Genomic DNA, 18,374 nt, shown 5'->3' on the forward strand with positions numbered 1-18,374 from the left:
AACTAACACTGGCAAGGGCTGAAAGGAAAACACACATATTTAAATGCTGTCAGCGCTCCCGCCCCAGAAGCTGAGTGGGGGGCGGGGAGCCTGACAGCAGCAGGGCTAATCAGGGAGGTGCTGGGGGCACGCCCCCAGTCTTGCTGCACAGACAGTTACTAGGGAAGCCAGCCTGGTAGTCAAGTGACTAGAAGCACCAGCTGCCTCCCTAGCAACCCGGCGGCGACCAGTCTTACAGCAGCCCGGGGAGATCACAAGAACCGGGGCTCCCCTATGCCGCACTCCTGTAACCCGGGTGGCAGGACCGGTGGTGTGGGCACGGCGGCCCCGAGAGTTGCAGGTTCTGACAATTTCCTGTCCAATGTTTTTGCTTTGGTTTCTTATCAGTTTAATAGAGTTAAAACAAATGTTCTACATGAGGCCTACGGTAGTTTTTAATAAGTCACTACATACAGTATGACACTTTTCTTTTTTTGCATGAAGAACATCTAATAGTGAAATAATATTAGATTATGGAAGGAACATGTGTACACAAGTGGTTTCCGGTAATCTTTCCCCTTTTGGTGATGGAAGATATAGAGAAGATGAATTGTTTCCCAGAGATCATTGATTCCTATGGAGTAATAGAGAACCAGTGCGCAATGATGCTTGCAGAATTTGGAGCAGGGAAATCATTAAGCAAATAAGTGGATTTTCTTGACATAATTAGAATGCTGTCCTTAACGATAAAAAGCTTACATTTCTTGCCAGTTTACCTGTGGGGAGTACTGTGTCACCTCTAATTGCAAATACTAACCAAGCAATGTTGTTTTTTTTTCTAGAAGATATGTTTTGTGATTTGCTATATTACAAAATACAATCCATGTGTATTTTATGATACATGTAACATAAATAACCACTTTTTACCAACCACTCTCTTTGCAAAATGATGATGTAAATTGATTTAGATCATATTTTAAGGTACTAATATCTCTGTAGATTGCATGTTCAAACCATTTGTAGAGCCTCCGCAAAGGTTAAATGATATTTCACTAACTAAAGCTACCATTAGCAGGCTGTCAGAGCATAGTGCTGATCTTCAAGTAATAATGCCGGCCTCCTGTGACACTTTAAAAGGGTTCTCTGTCAGTATAAAGTATTTGTAATAAATTATGTGCTACAATTCACTCACTAAGCCATGATCTCGGGGGTTGACATTTCCATCTGGTTATAAATTTGTTCCCATACTTCATATCCATGGACCAGGCATCAGCACATAGATTCCCAAGGCCCTGTAGCAGCAGCACCTCAGATTAGAGTTTGGGGGTCTAAAGTCCAACAGATAATTATCTGTAAGAGCACGTGCATCCTTTACTGTCTTCAAGACATTTTACTGGCAAAGCCCAAGAGTACCCCTGTGTCCAATCATGGTGAAGAAAAGCAATATTTGCAAAGGAGAGCTTCCAATTTTGCTCATACACTATATTATTTATTAGATGGTCATGATCAACTATAATAGTAAAATAATACATGCCCTCATACAGTACATGACACATTGATTAGAGTCGTGTGAGATCTTATCTGCACTGTGTGACCTTAAAGGGGTTGTCCCGCGCCGAAACGTTTTTGGTTTTTTTTCAACCCCCTCCCCCGTTCGGCGCGAGACAACCCCGATGCAGGGACCTAAAGAAAAATCCGCACAGCGCTTACCTGAATCCCCGCGCTCCGGTGACTTCTTACTTACCGGCTGAAGATGGCCGCTGGGATCTTCTCCCTCGGTGGACCGCAGGGCTTCTGTGCGGTCCATTGCCGATTCCAGCCTCCTGATTGGCTGGAATCGGCACGTGACGGGGCGGAGCTACACGGAGCCGGCATCCTGCACGAGCGGCCCTATTGAGAAAAGAAGAAGACTGCGCAAGCGCATCTAATTTGGCCATTAGACGCCGAAAATTAGGCGGGCTCCATGGAAACGAGGACGCTAGCAACGGAGCAGGTAAGTGAAAAACTTCTTATAACTTCTGTATGGCTCATAATTAATGCACAATGTACATTACAAAGTGCATTAATATGGCCATACAGAAGTGTATAGACCCACTTGCTGCCGCGGGACAACCCCTTTAATCATATTAGTTTATATTTATTAGAGAGGTTTTCCATGAGCAAAATTATTGGTGATCTATCCTCCGGATGGGTTACCAATAGCTGACGGGCAGGAGTCCAGCACTTCCACAGTTCTGGCCAAGCATAGCAGCATGTAGTTGGCTGATCAGTGGGGATTCCAAGCTGTGAACTTCTGCCATTTTGCTATTGCTGAACTATCACCAATAGACTTGCTCTCAGAAAACCCATTTAAGCATTATATAAACTATGTGTAACTATAAAATTGGCCATAGAATTTAGACAAATGTTAACCCAAACAGTTAGTTTAAATGCTTTTTATGGGATGTAAACCATTAATAAGTCAGCTAAATGTCCAATAACCAGCTGTCTGTCAAAATTTTGATGTCAGAATTTTCTCCATTGCATCAGTTAATTAGTGGGTGATTGGATGAAATCAAAGTCATGTTTCTTTTTTAATATTTTACCTCCTGTATTTGGCTTTTTTGTGTGGCCTGGACTGTCCTTTCTCCCCTAAAGGTCTCCCATAGAGTTTGCACGGCTGTTCCACCTTATAAAGGGCCAGCTTTCCCCATCATCAACCAGTCCTGATGATCTCTGGGCAATTTAAGACATACTCTTCCTCTGGGTGCCAGAGCAGTACGTTCTGTTGGTACTGTGAAGGTGTTGCCGTTTCCAATTTGGCTCCTGGTTTTGAACCATGTGTATATTCCCAGCTTTCTCTGACTATGTTACCCTAGGAATAGTCTTCGTGAAGGCTAACAGCCTAGGGCCAGGGGCACAGTGAATCCACACATGGTATTCAGAAAATCCTTCTGACCTGCATGTAAGGGGAAGAAACTTAAAATCTGAGTCCTTGGGTGAAAAGGAATTAATACTTTGTCTTGTAAATCTTGTTTTAAACTATTATAAAGTCTAAATTTAAATAAATTCAGAAATGATTTTTCATGGAAGTCAAGAAAGAGATGTGCATATTATGGTGGTATTACATATTGTTTGTGCATTGGTGGCCTAACTTCTATGTTTTTAGCAACTCAAATGACATGTGCAAAATATTATCTATTCCAACTGGAATATTCTGCTATAGAACATCAGTGGAAATAGAACATTGTAATTAATAAGAAGGTCTAGATATTGTGGAGATGTATGAATCATGATAATGCAGTAAAGCAATTAGTAATGTCTCTTGAATGCAAAGTGTGGGTTTTACAAAATGGAGAAAATAGTGATAAAATACTACTTTTTGCCAACTTTTCCAAGCCTGTTATTCTGACTTTAATATTGTAGCCTGCTTGTTAGAGCTCATGACACTTATGCATTACATGAAAACAATTCCTCTGACATTTTGAACGTCTTCCTGCAAAGTACTAAACTACCATAATTGGGCTTGAAATATGTATATGTGTATCTCAAACCTTTTTTCAGTTGTAGTTGTATAATGTTAGAACACTTTTCACACATTATCTCTTGTCTTTGTTTTCCATTCTATGTATTTTATTGTCACTGGTTAAATGGCTTTCCCTCTAATTTGGGGTAAGAGACGTGTGCCTGCATTAGACATCAATAGCTTAAGTACAAGGGGTGTATACATTGCATTTCAGCTGAAATCTAAAGAGTAGATAGCTGGAAAGAGGATGAATAGAATGTTCTCTTCTAAAGATGTAGCACAGGAATTTATTTGGGGCTTTAAAAAAGATCAGCTTCGTGATGCATAGTGAAAAAATTGCCCTACCCTCTATATAAAAAATGTTCCCCTGCATATTTTAATGTGTTGTGATCCATCATTGTGTTACTTGTACAATGCACATTGAAATGGACAGATTACTGTATTAACAATTCAGAATGTGTTCTGTTGATTTTGGATACTATTGTACAGTGAATTTCCTGTTTATACTTGTGGTGTACAAACAACCAGTAAAGTTCTGACCATTCTCTTTGTTTCCTTTAATAGCTGTATGTGTATATCAAGGCCAACTGTATTTTGAAGGAGAGAATCAAGCCGTCTATTCTAGTTCTGGAGCCTGCACATTGCTCCAATGCAAGGTAAACCGTTCTTTTCATTTAGTTTTGCATAGACAAGGTGACTGTATTGTATAAGGAATGGCAGGTGCGTATTTCTATTACCCATTTTTTTTCCTATGATGTTTAATTTCTTCCATAATTTTACATTGTAACACAAAAGTGACTATGATAAATAGGACAATTTATGAGATGAAGCAATAAAGAGCATCATGCTGGTGAATAACAAAATCTGCTGCTATAATGTCTATCTTTTATCTTAGTAATATCATTGTTTAAGTAAATAAGAAATTATATCATGTTGGTAAACACTTGTACTAACCAAAACTATCTGGAAAGCTAATCTGAGGTACAAAGGACAAATGCAAATAATACAAGTACTCAATGTTCTAAAGTTGACCATACATCAATAATTGTCGGGAGAACAATCTGTTTGACAGCTGTTTCCACCGATTCCCCCATAAGCATGAATCTTTGGGTTCAACTAATTGTTCATGTGTTTAGGGAGGAAAGCTGAAGCTAGACAGCCCTGGCATCGGTTTATCTCCCGAGAAACAAAGGAATTAGGCCTTCAAATTTAGTGTTCTCAATCCTTTTTTGTCCCAACATCATCTGTTGGGGAAAGTTCAGTGACCCCCATAAACATTAGAGAGTCAGCTGGCCCCACTGTTATTGGCAGGTTTGGCCAACTAAAGTTTAATCTACATGGGGTGCTTAAGACCTCTTTCACATGGGCTACAAATCTTGCTACAAAACACATGGATGTGAAGCCCATGGTTTCCTATGGGTTCTTTCAGGCCACAAAACCTCTCTCATGTGAAAGAACCCATTGGAAACCATGAGCTTCACATACATGCGTTTTGTAGTGAGATTTTGTAGCCCGAGTGAAAGAGGCCTACAGCTTTAAGATAAACTGCATAGATGCTCCTTACAGAAAAGCTGTCGCCACTCTTGACATCTGTTTTAGTAAATATTTCCATTTTTGATGGAACTTCTCTTTTCAGAAGTCTGCTTTATGCCATTCCTGTCATTTCTCATAGAAATGTATAAATGTATGTTGCCATTCCCCTAGTCAGGGTGTCAGTATAGAGTCTGGCATTTTCATCACTGATTAGGCAGCATCAAACTGTTTAAGGACACTCCCCACTGGTAATAACTAGATGTAAGCTTATAGATTTCTTGGAAAAGTAACAGAAAAATGCCACAAAGCAATCTGTCAAGCAGGTCTGAACTACATGAACTAGGTCATTAAGGGGCATTATTGTACAGCATAGTGTTTTACATGCACAGTAGATGACCAGCTGAATAGAAGCCATATGCGCCCATAGGTTGAGTGCCTCTCTGTCAGGGGCAGTCAAGCACCCTCAGGAGAAGGTAGGAAGTTAACAGTCTGGAGAAATTTTAAAGTTTATAATAAGTTTGAATTTCCCAATCAACAGAGATTTCAGGGTCAAATCATGAAAGCAAAAGCGTGAATGCAAACATCAGTTCAGATGTGCCATCAGAAAGGGACCTATTGTTTAAATTAGAGATGAGCAAGTATACTCGCTAAGGCTAACTACTCGAGCGAGAAGTGCCTTAGCCAAGTATCCTCCCACTCGACTTTAAACATTCGGCTGCCAACGCCGGTAACAGGTGAGTTGCGGCGGTGAGCGGGGGGAGTGGGGGGAGAGAGGGAGAGAGAGATCTCCCCTCTGTTCCTCTCCGCTCTCCCCCGCCGCTCCTAGCACCCCGCCGGCCCCCGAATCTTTACAGACGAGCGGAAGGGTACTTGGCTAAGGCACTACTTGCTCGGGTAGTTAGCCTTAGCGAGTATACCCCCTCATCTCTAGTTTAAATCACATTTTAATGTTAAATACATTTTTTAATTGTTGTCTTTTTTTTAAATTTTCCATGTCACTGTATTTAAAAAACTAATATCTTGTATTTTGCATACAATCCACTAAGCCTAATAATAGGCTGAGACTTCTTAAAGCTCCATTTACACGGAACAACTGTTGGAAAAATGATGCCCGACACTTGTCCCCGCATGTACTCGCTCCTGTGCTATTGCACAGGAGCGAGTATCGTTGGCTCGCAGCGGGGCGGCTGGAGGAGATTTCTCTCCTCACTCTCCCCCCTCCCCTCTCCCCTCTCCATTCACTTGACAAAGCAGCTGTTCAGTCCCTACCCTACAGATTCTATAAGGTAGGGTGTCCACAAATTGGAACTTGTATGGAGTTGTAATAATGCCATGTGCATGAACCTCTATTATGTCCTAAAGAGACCTTCAAAAATCCCCTCGACTACAGTAATCAGTAAATGGCTGAAAAGATGTTGATTGCAAATCTGTAATTTCTACTCTCTTGCATTCCCCAGCAGCAAACGGGTCATATACGCTGATGTGGTCCTTTTAATTAGATTGCATGAGTTTAGAAGTCCTCAGTATGCATTAGCATACAGCGCCTGGCCTGCCTGTGCGTTTACAGTGCCGGAATGCGAGTGAGAAGACAGATGCCAATTACAGATTCACAATCAGTTTCCTTAAAACGATTTACTGACTTTTTTACTGATTTTAAGGGTGTTTTCAGAGGTGACAGATTCATTTTTAACTATGCCAGTCTATTAAAAATTCCCTATATGCCCAAAAACAGCCCATGAAATGATAGCGATTTGCTGTGGACCTTCTGAAAGATTCTTAAACAACCTTTAATGTATGCAGCAAAGTGAATTTCTTTTAGTGCCATGCTGCAAACGTAGAGCTCTTATTATTATGCTTTTATAGATGTGTATCATTTCATTGTTTCTTTTTTCCCCCCGCACAGCATCTGCTAAAGTAATTGTCATTGTAATGCTTGTGTGAATACATTCTGTGCCTTTGTTTCATGCGCAAGTCCTTCTTTAAAAAAAAAAAAGAAAAACCGTGACACACATCAAGAACAAGCAGAGTAGTTCTGTTCTTTAAACAAAGATTTTTCACGTGAACACCAAATACAAAGCCATTCAATCATCATCTAATGCTCATGTTTAAACAGTTGAGACAAGAAAGCCTTGCGCTAAATGATTATAATACAATCCCCGATTCTGGGTTTAAATCCACTAATGCATGGAAATACAGATGGAGGAGTAATTTATTCGAAAGTACATTCATTTTCACAAGCAGATGAAGTGTTTTTATTTAGTTTATCTAATGGCAATGGAAAATCCCAGTTGGCAGACCCATATGCTTGTATGACAGCATACAAATGCATTTGCATACACTTTAACAAAAATGATAAACACTTTAATATGACTGCAAGTTACTTTCTCAGTTTCTTAATCACCGCGGTGCAACAACAGTGATTTGGGTATAATGTCTCAATGTTTTTCATTTCTTTACAAAACCTTTTTATTAGTGAGAATTCAGTGCTGCATTAGAATCAAATTAGGAAACATTCGTTTTGCCATCTGCGGCCGAGGAAATATATTTCCATAGCTAACATTTTGATTGGTAGAACAGGTAAAACATGATTAGGAGTTTGTTGAGAGCAATAACCCATCTACATATAGACACATGTAGCCACTATAATTCATGTAGCCTGAAATATGAAGCCGAAATGTTGACTGCCGCATCCCTTCACTGCTGTAGAGCAGGTTTACTTGGCATATTACCTTCATGCCGACCGCTTCATCAATGACAATCAGATCTGAAAAGTGGTGGCAAGACTTAGTGGTGGGCGAATTATCCAACACTCCAGCTGAAACTGAATTTGCATTTGAAATTTTGTAACGACTCCTAATGGAACCATATAATGAGGCCATATGTTATTTTAATGGCTACCTACCTGCCTAGGTACTCTGCACAGTTTGTTTTTTCTTTAAACCTCGGCTATCATTAGTGATTCATCAATTGATCATCTGTTCACAGTAATTATTCAGTATGTGCCATCATTCAAATGCAATTGCCTATATATAACAACCAAAGGCTTATGCCTTATTAAATACCACAATCCTATTCAGCTTATGTAGGCACAACACTAGACCATGAAAACTACATGATAAAGCCAAAGGTACAGTACGACTGAGCTTTAAATGACAATGCGTTTTGAACGCGTACTACTACTTTCAATGCGTCTAATATGGGGCACATTTATGGAAAATAACTTTTAATACTGAAATATATATGCCTGGTCTGACCGAGAGTAAGTTATTTGGCAATTTGGAAAAGTTAGTCTATACCCACAACCTGAAAACTTTCAACTGTGAGGGAAACCCGTTTAAGGCTGGGTTCACATGGAACGTAAGTGCTGCGGAATTTCCGTGCAGTCTTTCCGCACGGAAATTCCGTCTGCAAACCTAAGCCGGAGACTAAGAAGCAAAGTGGACGAGATTTGCAAAAATCTCATCCACACGCTTTGGACAGTCTGCTGCGGGTAAGCCACGCTGAAACTGATGTGCCACATGGAATTCAAAGCCATGGCATGTCAAATGTATTACCTTTTCCACTGTGGACTCTCTCTTCTCTATGGGGAGAGATGGCTGCAGCGGAATAAGCCACTTTCAAAACCCACGCCAAATATCTCAGGACTTCAGCTGCGGAAATCTTGCTGAATTTCCGTGCTGTCCTGCTGCGGACATTCTACGGGATTTTGGTCGTGTGAACCCAGACTAAAATGGCATCCAGATGTTTCATAAATACAGCGCACATTTCTTTCACATGTTTAACTCCATTTCTACCCCCAAAGCTATTTGTCAGTTTTCATAACTGTGATGATCTTAGATGGCTACGCTGACTTTATAATGTAATGTCTCACATGACGTCTTGTGTGTTTTATAGGGCAACAAAATGCAACGTGCAGAATTTCCAGAATGCATACCGGGCAACTGTCCGCAATCACAGCAAATACTGCTGAAGAACAGGTGCTGCAAAGTCTGCAAAGGTATCTTAGACACCATTAACAGAATATTCTTCCCAAGATATTTATGGCATATCTTCTGGATATGCAATTAAATGCCATTGATGAGAGTCCAACCAGTACTGAGAACTTGAGCCTGGTCCTAGTACCTGTGTGAAAGTGGCAATATATACATAGGTACTTTCTATTAAGGTACTTTATATTAGAGATAAGGAAAGAGCTGAGGGAGAATATCGTAGGTTAATCATAAATGTTGCAAAGCCATTTTAATTAAAGGGGTTGTCTCGCGGCGAAAGCGAATTTTTTTTTTAAATGGACCCCTGCATTATGCCCTGTGAAAAAGAAAGCGTTTGTTAGTTTTTAAAAAATTGCACTTACCTGCATCAGCGTTCTGCAGCTTCTTCATTTCTTCTTTTAAAGATGGCACCGCTGGTCTTCTCCCACGGTGCACCGCGGGTCTTCCCATGGTGCACCGTGGAGTTTCTTCTTCTGTCTTCCGCGTTCCATTGCCGATTCCAGCCTCCTGATTGGCTGGAATCAGCACACGTGACGGGGCGGAGCTACGATGACGACGCGGTGACCTGCTCTCCGGCACGAGCGGCCCCATTCACCAGGCAGAAGACCGCACAGCGCAAGCGCGTCTAAAAACGCCAGAAGACAGCGAAATTAGACAGATCCATGGAGATGGGGATGCTAGCAACGGAGCAGGTAAGTGAATAACTTCTGTATGGCTCATATTTAATGCACGATGTATATTACAAAGTGCATTAATATGGCCATACAGAAGTGTATAGACCCACTTGCTGCCGCGAGACAACCCCTTTAAATCCTAATATGGGCACAGTTGTCTCAATACCTAAAAATTCTTAGATAACCAAATTAGTTAGCAGAAAAGAATACCACCAGGCATTAAATTATCGTATGGGAAATCAATTACTAACTAGATATAGATATCTCTACGTAGTAAATAACAGGAATGCTCCAACAAATACACAAACCTACAAAAAGACATTAACTAAAATATATAAAAATCTTTGTTAAAGAAAATTAAAGGTTTAAAAACCAGTCACATAAAAATGATAAGAGTTAACAAAAAGTTTTGGATTTGTAGTCATAGTTGAAATTTTTGCAAATTTTTAGGGCAGCAGCTCATATGGGACTTCTAGAGACTTAACCCTTTCCAATTCAATTTGTATCCTGGTTTCCTTACGCTTTTTCTGACATTATACAACGGCGCTATATGCTGGCTAAAGCCAGTACTGCATGAGGTGACAGGTTGGATAGGCTCCAACAGCAGAAGGGCTGGCAATATACAGTAAGAGAACCCTGATGGATGTCTTCCAACATCCGAGCTGTACAGCCTTAAATAATAATGTCTTCAGATGTCAGACGGGATTGGAAAGGATTAAGGTGCCAATACACCTTCAGTTATGCTTGTTTGGCCATCAGCTATTTTTCTCAGCTCCCATATAACATAAAAACTTGGTTCAGTTGAGCGCTCATGTATTTCTATTGCAGGGAAAGGGAAGTAAGCTGCTGCCAGACATCTTTCACCATTGCGTTGAAATTCAACATGCCTGATCCTTATTTTTTTTCCTGACATTATCTGTCTTGGATTGTAGGAGGTCCCCAAACATTTGCAATACGTGGTCAGTCCCACCAAAACTGGTGGGTATGGACAATTTTTCTCAAATATATTTGGACCTTTAGACACATAAGGGGTCATATGAATTACCAACTGGGAAAGAGGAAAAGTGTTAGTGAATATTTTTGGCTCAGACAGGGAGAATGCATGCCCCTGTTTTATGAACACAATCAAAAAAGTTGTGTTTCGTTAAAAGTTTTGAGGAACCTTCATATATGGCTTCCTACTGATCGCTTTTTTTCAGTACACCAAGGCTAGATAAGTAACTTAACTGCATTGATACATGACCCAGATAATTGTGAATAGCATTAAAGCACATCCTGACTCAAACCTGCTGGATGAAAAAAGGTCATATAGCAGCCTCAAATTCTGTATGTTTAATGCAGTTATTACTATATATCAAGGATATCTCATTTTCACTGTGAAATCAGGCCACTAACCCTCTCTCTATTGCAATATTCCTACATACTGTATGTAGACTGCATTAATCTGAGCTGCCTGCATGTTTGCTGCTCATCCTTTATGGATGTAGGACTCACAGCAGTACATTGATTAGTAATCCCATGCTTTCTTTCCTTCTGTCGAGAAGAGGATAATATACAGTTATAGTAATCTGATAGCACTCTTCTCATAAGTAGAATCTATCTCACAATGCATAGTAGAGTCTTTGTCAAAATCCATTTATTACCATGGTTACTGGTCACAGCAAATAGCAGTGGCATAGTGGAAATGTAATGTTTTTGTATTATTGATTAGGATATTCTGGTATAGATACAAAGACTGCACATTGTACCTTTGTCAACATGTGCACTGTTGTGCAGAATTTCAGTAGAGAAGAAACATCTATAGAATGAAACCTTGAAAATGTTCCCCTTTACTAAAGGGAAAGTTAAATTAGGACACTTCTATATTTCATAATAAATAGCATTGGGATGAAGCAGTCACATCATTTAGCAAAATACTGATCTACTAGGGAATTCTGTAATCAGGAGGATATCCCTTGGTGGAGAGAAGGGGATGTGAACTTTCTAAATTGCAAATTTGGGAAAATGTCACTAATTACAGATCAGTATTTTTTTTACTGGATAGCATTTCATATGTAAAAGATCTTATTTAAACAGGGACTATATAAGCGGAGTAATGCAAATATGTTAATGTTTATTTAGCTAAAGCCATAATAGGACCCAGCAGGAAGAAGTATAAGTCCTCCTTTCATTATGTTTCCCATTCCTTTTTAATCCAGTTATGGCTTTGGATCAAAAAACTGCATCATAAATTACAAAAAGAACTGTGGCTTTAAAAAAAAAAAAAAAGTTGAAGTACGTGTAAAACCAACCTTTACGAGAGTGTTGCAGTAGACATCAAAGTAGTACATAGCTTTTACCTGTGTGTCCAGATATATGTACAGGTGCTTAACAAGAAATCTTTTATGTCTATGCTAAATGAGATGTAAAGAACTCTACCAGTAGGCCTAGCATGGGTGAGCTGAAACAAAAAGCTGGCAAACAGTAAGTCATAAAAGCTAATGATGCTTAGCAGTATTGTTCTCTGGTCATGTAGACACCCAGGGACTAATTGTAATCAGGGTGTTATTTTATCTCAATCTGTTCTGCCAGCTCAGTTTGCCCTTGGTTGAGGATTAAAGGGAGCCGTGCCCAATTATCTTTTAAATAAAAAGTTGTATTTAATATACTGTTTTTGAGGATGTGTTATGGATTTTTAGGGTGCAAGTAATTGTTTGGGGTAGGTATACTTGTACAGTACTTACACAATACCTGTATTCTTATACCATCCTACTGTTCGTCTACAGAAGAGCCAACACTTGTTACAAGAGCCAGAATTGTCCATTGCCTGTGCTTATTGCCTGCTGCAGTATATTTATTAGTTATAGTACATGCAGAGGTTTTTGAAGATCTTATAGCCTTGTTTCCTTTATTTTCTATGGATAGTTAATCTGCACAACCAGTGAATGCGATGTAAAATAACTTGCGCTTATGTTATCATCAGGTTATGACTTCTGCTCGGAAGGACATAATTGCATGGAGTACTCAAACTGCAAAAATCTAGATGACAAAGCTGTTTGCATCTGTCGTGATGGATTTCGGGCTCTTAGAGAAGACAATGCATACTGCGAAGGTACATATATTTCATGTAAATATAAAAATGTCTGCTGCATATAAGAAGCGTTGACACTGAGATAAGCTTGATTTGTAAGTTAATTAAGCACTCACAGTAAGGCTGAAGCATATCAGACATCCTGCATAATTAAATAGAAGCCCATGTTTAAAGGGGTTGTGCAGTTGTAAACTAGTGATAGCCCATCATTAGGAGAGGCTATCAGTAGGAGCTTGGTGGGGGTTCGCCACCTGGGAACCCCACTGTTCAGCTGTTTGTTGGGCTACTGCTCTTCTGCACTGAGCTGATTTCTACTTGAAGCAGACAGCTTCATTCTCACTACCATGGCCAGGCTTGGTATTACAGGCAAAGTTTACATTCATTTTACTGGGAGGCCACAGCAGTGGTAAAGGAGCTGTCTGCTCAGCACACAAGTGCACCAGGACAGTGAACAGCTAATCAGTGGGAGTCCTGGGCCACAAACCCCTGCTGATGTACTATTGACAACTGGACAACCCCTTTAAAGTTTTACCATGTTACTTTATTTAGCTTACTATAAAGTCTGTCACAATAGAGATATTGCTGCAGGGCTGGATTATAGTATATGTCGGTGTAAACGCCCTTTCACACATACCGATTATCGCTCAAAATTCATCCAAACGTCCGAAAATGAGCAATATCGTTACATGTGAACGTTGGCATTGCCATTTTTCGCTGGAAAGATGGATTTTAGCTAAACTTAAAATCCATTGTACAGCCTCTGAAAGATTGAATAAATACATTCCATTTGAATGTATTTTGCTCATCTTTCAAAAGACTGCAGGATGTTCTCCCCGTGGCATGTTTACACTAGCTGAGAGGAGAACAATGCAATCTGCCATTACCTGTGAGAACACATGCTGGGCTCTGCAAACAACCCATGGAGGTCCTTTTATATGCAAATAGATCACTAAATCTTTCAGTCATTTGAAAGATTATCTTTGAGTGTAAAAGGGCCTTTAGGGCAAATCATTGATCTCTTTTTTGAAAAGGGAAATAAGATAAGGAAAACTAGGCTAAAATTATACAATGTCAAAATAATAATGCAATACACTACTGATATTGACATACTTTACACTGTCTAAATAACAATGGTATATGGTGCTCAAGATAAGAGAATCAGACAATGGGTTGCCAAACTTCAAAGATTAGTGGTTGAGCCCTGCTCTGACTCATTCTGAGGAGTGTGGTAGGGGTCCCTACATGGTGGAATCCCCCAAGCAGTGATCACTATAAATAGGTCACATGTCACTGTCTCTTTCAATGTAAAAAGGAAATATACAGTCAAAAAACCTTTACATTTACTTGTGTAAATACTAGTAAATATTCTTCAATTGAAAGTGGGATAGATGGATTGTTTCTTATAGGGGTTGTCCAGGGTTAGAAAAACATTTCTGTTAGCTTCCAAAACTATGTGGTATTGTGGTTCGGCTTCATTCTCTTAAATGGACCTGAGCTGCAATACAAGCCACAACTGGTGGACCAGTGTGGTGCTGTTTGTAGAGAAAGCAGCCATGTCTTGCTACTTGCTCAATGTTTACACCTAGCTTGCTGTAGTGATTAAAGGTATCTTTACATGGGGTTAATTATTGCATAAATAATCGCTGGAAACAGCAAATTTGGGTGATAGTAGTCCCGTGTACATGTTGCCGCCAACATGGCATTGAGCGAGAAATCACTGGCTTGTTGGAGTTGCTTGATTTTTAGCTGAGATATAAACTAATTGACCAATTGACTATCAGCCCGTGTATGACCGACTGCCTGTTTGCAGTGAATGGAGGTGGGTGGCTGGAAGAGATCTCTGGCTACTCTGTCTCCATTCTCTGAAAGACCATCCCTCCTGGAGAGTAACAATTAACCCTTTGCCAGTTTTTTACTTAACTCTTTGCTAGTTCGTTAACTGTAACACTCCATAGGATGGCACTGTTGTTTAAAATGTTGCATAATTAACCAAACTTTCACACTTTTAACAGATATCTCCACATTACTATCTCCGTACTCCGTGGTATGAGGGTTAAATGCACTATAGGTACAGAGGCACATATCTTCAACTGTCTAGGAGCGACCATACACTTCGACACCATCATTATAACTATCCATCTTACTTGTATTACTCCATAACCATAACTGTAGTCTGTATTACTGTAGGTCCGCGGCATGTCCCCCTTGCAGCTTAATGCAATGTAGGTGCCAGAGTACATCACTAAATTTTAGAGTTCCTCGTCAGTGTGGCCACATGCACCGTAGATGTGAATCAACATCTGAAGTACACTTTGTCTCCTCTACATCTTATGTTATCTCATGCTGGTGTGTAACACTGCTATCCCCAAAGTGCCCCGTCCCCCATTAATGAACATTATATAACTCTCATCTTATAAACCTCAACAAAAATATTATGTAAACCTCTCAATTAATGACAATCCCAGCATAACAACAACCCCCTTAGGGAGATGCTCCCCCAGTCCATGAACATCCATCATTGTCGGTGTCCCTATAGTGTGCGCACACATGCTGTTGTGTTGGACCGCTCTTACATCTCTTGCAGCTGTCACTGTTTACAGGTATACGGTGCAGTTCTTTTGTTTGAGGACCACATCTCCTATGGAAAAGGGGGACTCCCTCTCCTTCAACACAGTCTTATTTTTGGACCCTTGGACATTGGGCCCCTTTGTTGCTATTTTTAGCCACAGCACTCCATATTTTGTTGCCGCTTCCCCAGCCTGAGGAGAGCACTCTGGTCACTCCTCTTCCATGGCTGCCTCCATATACTCTGCACATTTACTGATGGCCCTCTTATAGTCCAGGCCCTGTGTGTGTTGCCAAGCAGTCTCTCCTTTGCTGATGCCACTGCACCCCTGTGGCGTAGCTGAAATTCCTTTCATAAATCCAATCTGGCCGCCATGACATCACCTGGGGTAGGGTTTAGTTCTCATGCACATCCCCAGCACACAGAGCTAGTCCTAGTGACTTTCAATACCTTAGAGATGTCACAATCATGTGACCTCTGTCTCTGAAGGTCCTTCTATTCATGTATAGAAAGTAGAGATGAGCGAACATACTCGGTAAGGTGATATACTCGAGAGAGCATCGCCTTTTTCGAGTACCTGCTGGCTCGTCCCTGAAGATTCGGGGGGGCCACAAGGGTGAGCGGGGGGTTGCATAGGGGATCGGGAGGGGGAGAGAGAGAGAGGGATCTCTCTCACTCTCCTCCGCGTTCACTGTAGTACGTGAACACTTGTCAAATGGTTACTTCAGAACTCAGGTCCTTAGTACACTGAATGGAAACGTGACCTACGAGGAGACTGATGCTGAAGTTTCTGGAGGGGTTATTCTTCTTAACCCCTTTCTGGACCATTCAATTATCAAATTAGTTGAATTTGCTGCCTACATATCGTGAGCGGCTTTTCTCCAGGCATATCTAGTTACCAAGCATTATAATGTAGTGCCAGGTTATAATGTAGTCTAATGCCTAGTTCACAGACTACATCAGTTGCAATAGTCTATCTTAAAATGAGTTTGAGCAACTTTTGATTTGAACGCATTTGCTATGGTTCGGTTCAATGCGTTTCTGTTGAATGAACAACTGATCAGGAACCGATTAGTTAAAGTAAAAACTAACTTTTGGATGGTAGCTCTCATACCTACCAGTATCAGCAGTTGACTCCTCGACACTTGAACAGCATGGAATAAAAGCGTGTTAAAGTTTTGATCAAAAACTTACTTTATTGCTACTCCGATCATTTGTAGTTGGGCTATGTGGTATACACTCCTCCCCATTACCAGCATGGAAAGAGCAAATATTTCACAACCATTGGGGTAAGCACTGCATAACTATTTTAGATTGTGGGGGGTGTGCTCTCTGATTTAGCACCTTCACAATTACTAAATTTGCATTACAAGGGTAGAATAACTTTTTAATGTTTTATAATGTTGCACACTTTAAAATACACTCATGGTAAAAAAAAATACATCCCCCTAGGAGTTGTCTGAATCAAAGAAAAATTTCTATGCGTGATTGTAAGGTTAATGTAAGTAAGTGATTACAATATCAGAGCAAAAGGATAATTTATTGTGGAAAACGGAACACTTAGAGAGGCTCTAGTACCCTGTTGGGCCGCCTCTAGCTTAGATGCAAGATGTGATACAGATGAGCATGGAGGCTCTAGTACCCTGTTGGACCGCCTCTAGCTTAGATGCAAGATGTGATACAGATGAGCATGGAGGCTCTAGTATCCTGTTACTAAGACTCCTATATTGTGCAAACTCATAGGCTGTTCAAGTTGGCATCCCAGATAGTCCCATACATGTTCTATTGGTGATAAATCTGGTGACTGGCAAGGCCACGGAAGTGTGACAATGTTGGAGCCATTCCAGTGACCCTCTTGCTGTGTGCAGCTAAGCATTATCCTGTTAGAAAATGCCTCTTGGAAACCCTGAGAAGCAACACGTGGCTTCAGGATGTACTGAATATATCACTGAGCTGTCATTGTCCCTCATACCACTATTAAGGTTGACTGATTGTCATATGCAATGGCTTCCCCCAGACCGTCACATCAGCAGTGGGGGCAGTTTACGGCCCCACAGCAAAGGCAGGATTGAGGCGCTTACCTCTAGGTCTCCAGACACGAACATGGCCGTCGTCAGTGCCCAAAGTAAACCTGGATTTGTCACTGAAGACAACCTGGTTCCACTCCGTAATATTATTCACAATATTATGCAAAAGAAGGCGACGTTGGGTATCAAAGGCAGTGCACGTAATTGGCACCATAAGACCAAATCTTTTTCAGCCAATCGGCTGGAAATGGTTCCAACAGACACAGGCCTGTAACAATGTTGCTACCTGTCTCTGATTAGCGGACAGCGAAACTGTTGGATCTGCTAGTGCTTGTCAGACAATGAGACGATCATCTCTACTGGTGGTCTGTCAAAGGTGTCCTGAGCCCCGTCACCTTGTGTACTTGCCTTCACGCTTTCACTAGTCCCAACATCTCCTAACAGTTTGGTCAGAATAGTCCAGGTGTCGGGCATTTCATCGGTATGACCATCCAGCTTTTTGTATTCCAATAATGTGCCCCCTTTCAAATAATGTTAACTGGGTGAAATCTATTTGATTGCATCACAGAGGCGTCTAGTGGTCAATAAGCTCTACACAAGCGGAAAGAGGTCCACTACACACAAGTAACCTCTGAGAGCCTTTTTATAGGCCGAGGGTGGAACCACTTTTAGGGCTTGAGGTTTATTTGATTGATAAGTCTCTCGCTGTTGAAGGTTGAAAATGACATTTATAATATCATCTGTGCTTGTACTTCAAAAATCTATCCCAGTAATATTTGAAAACAAGTATATGAGATTAAATGTAATGAAATACGACTTGACAGCCACACTCTAAGATGATTCACAACACATTCAATTGCTAAGCAATTTAACAGAGGTGACTGAAGGAAAATTACCATTAAAGCTAAAAATACTGGATTATAATGTGCATATTAGGTGACCTGCACAGCTATTACACCAGGTAGAAGAAATGCCTTAGTTTGCATATCCCACTGTGTTCGCTGTGGTTTCATGGATAATATTATTTAAAA

At 40.6% G+C, this 18,374-nt stretch overlaps 1 protein-coding gene across 2 annotated transcripts in view; it reads left to right on the top strand.

The window, feature by feature from the left end:
• The window catches only part of NELL2 (neural EGFL like 2), a 258,773-nt gene that overhangs the window by 141,181 nt on the left and 99,218 nt on the right, over positions 1-18,374 (top strand). For both annotated transcript variants that reach the window (XM_066591718.1, XM_066591719.1), the window contains exons 10-12: positions 4,049-4,140; positions 8,912-9,014; positions 12,643-12,771. In XM_066591718.1, coding sequence (XP_066447815.1) covers positions 4,049-4,140; positions 8,912-9,014; positions 12,643-12,771 — 324 coding nt within the window. The remainder of the gene's footprint in view (positions 1-4,048; positions 4,141-8,911; positions 9,015-12,642; positions 12,772-18,374) is intronic.

This window comes from Eleutherodactylus coqui, chromosome 2, assembly GCF_035609145.1.
Source record: "Eleutherodactylus coqui strain aEleCoq1 chromosome 2, aEleCoq1.hap1, whole genome shotgun sequence".
Lineage (NCBI taxonomy): Eukaryota > Metazoa > Chordata > Amphibia > Anura > Eleutherodactylidae > Eleutherodactylus > Eleutherodactylus coqui.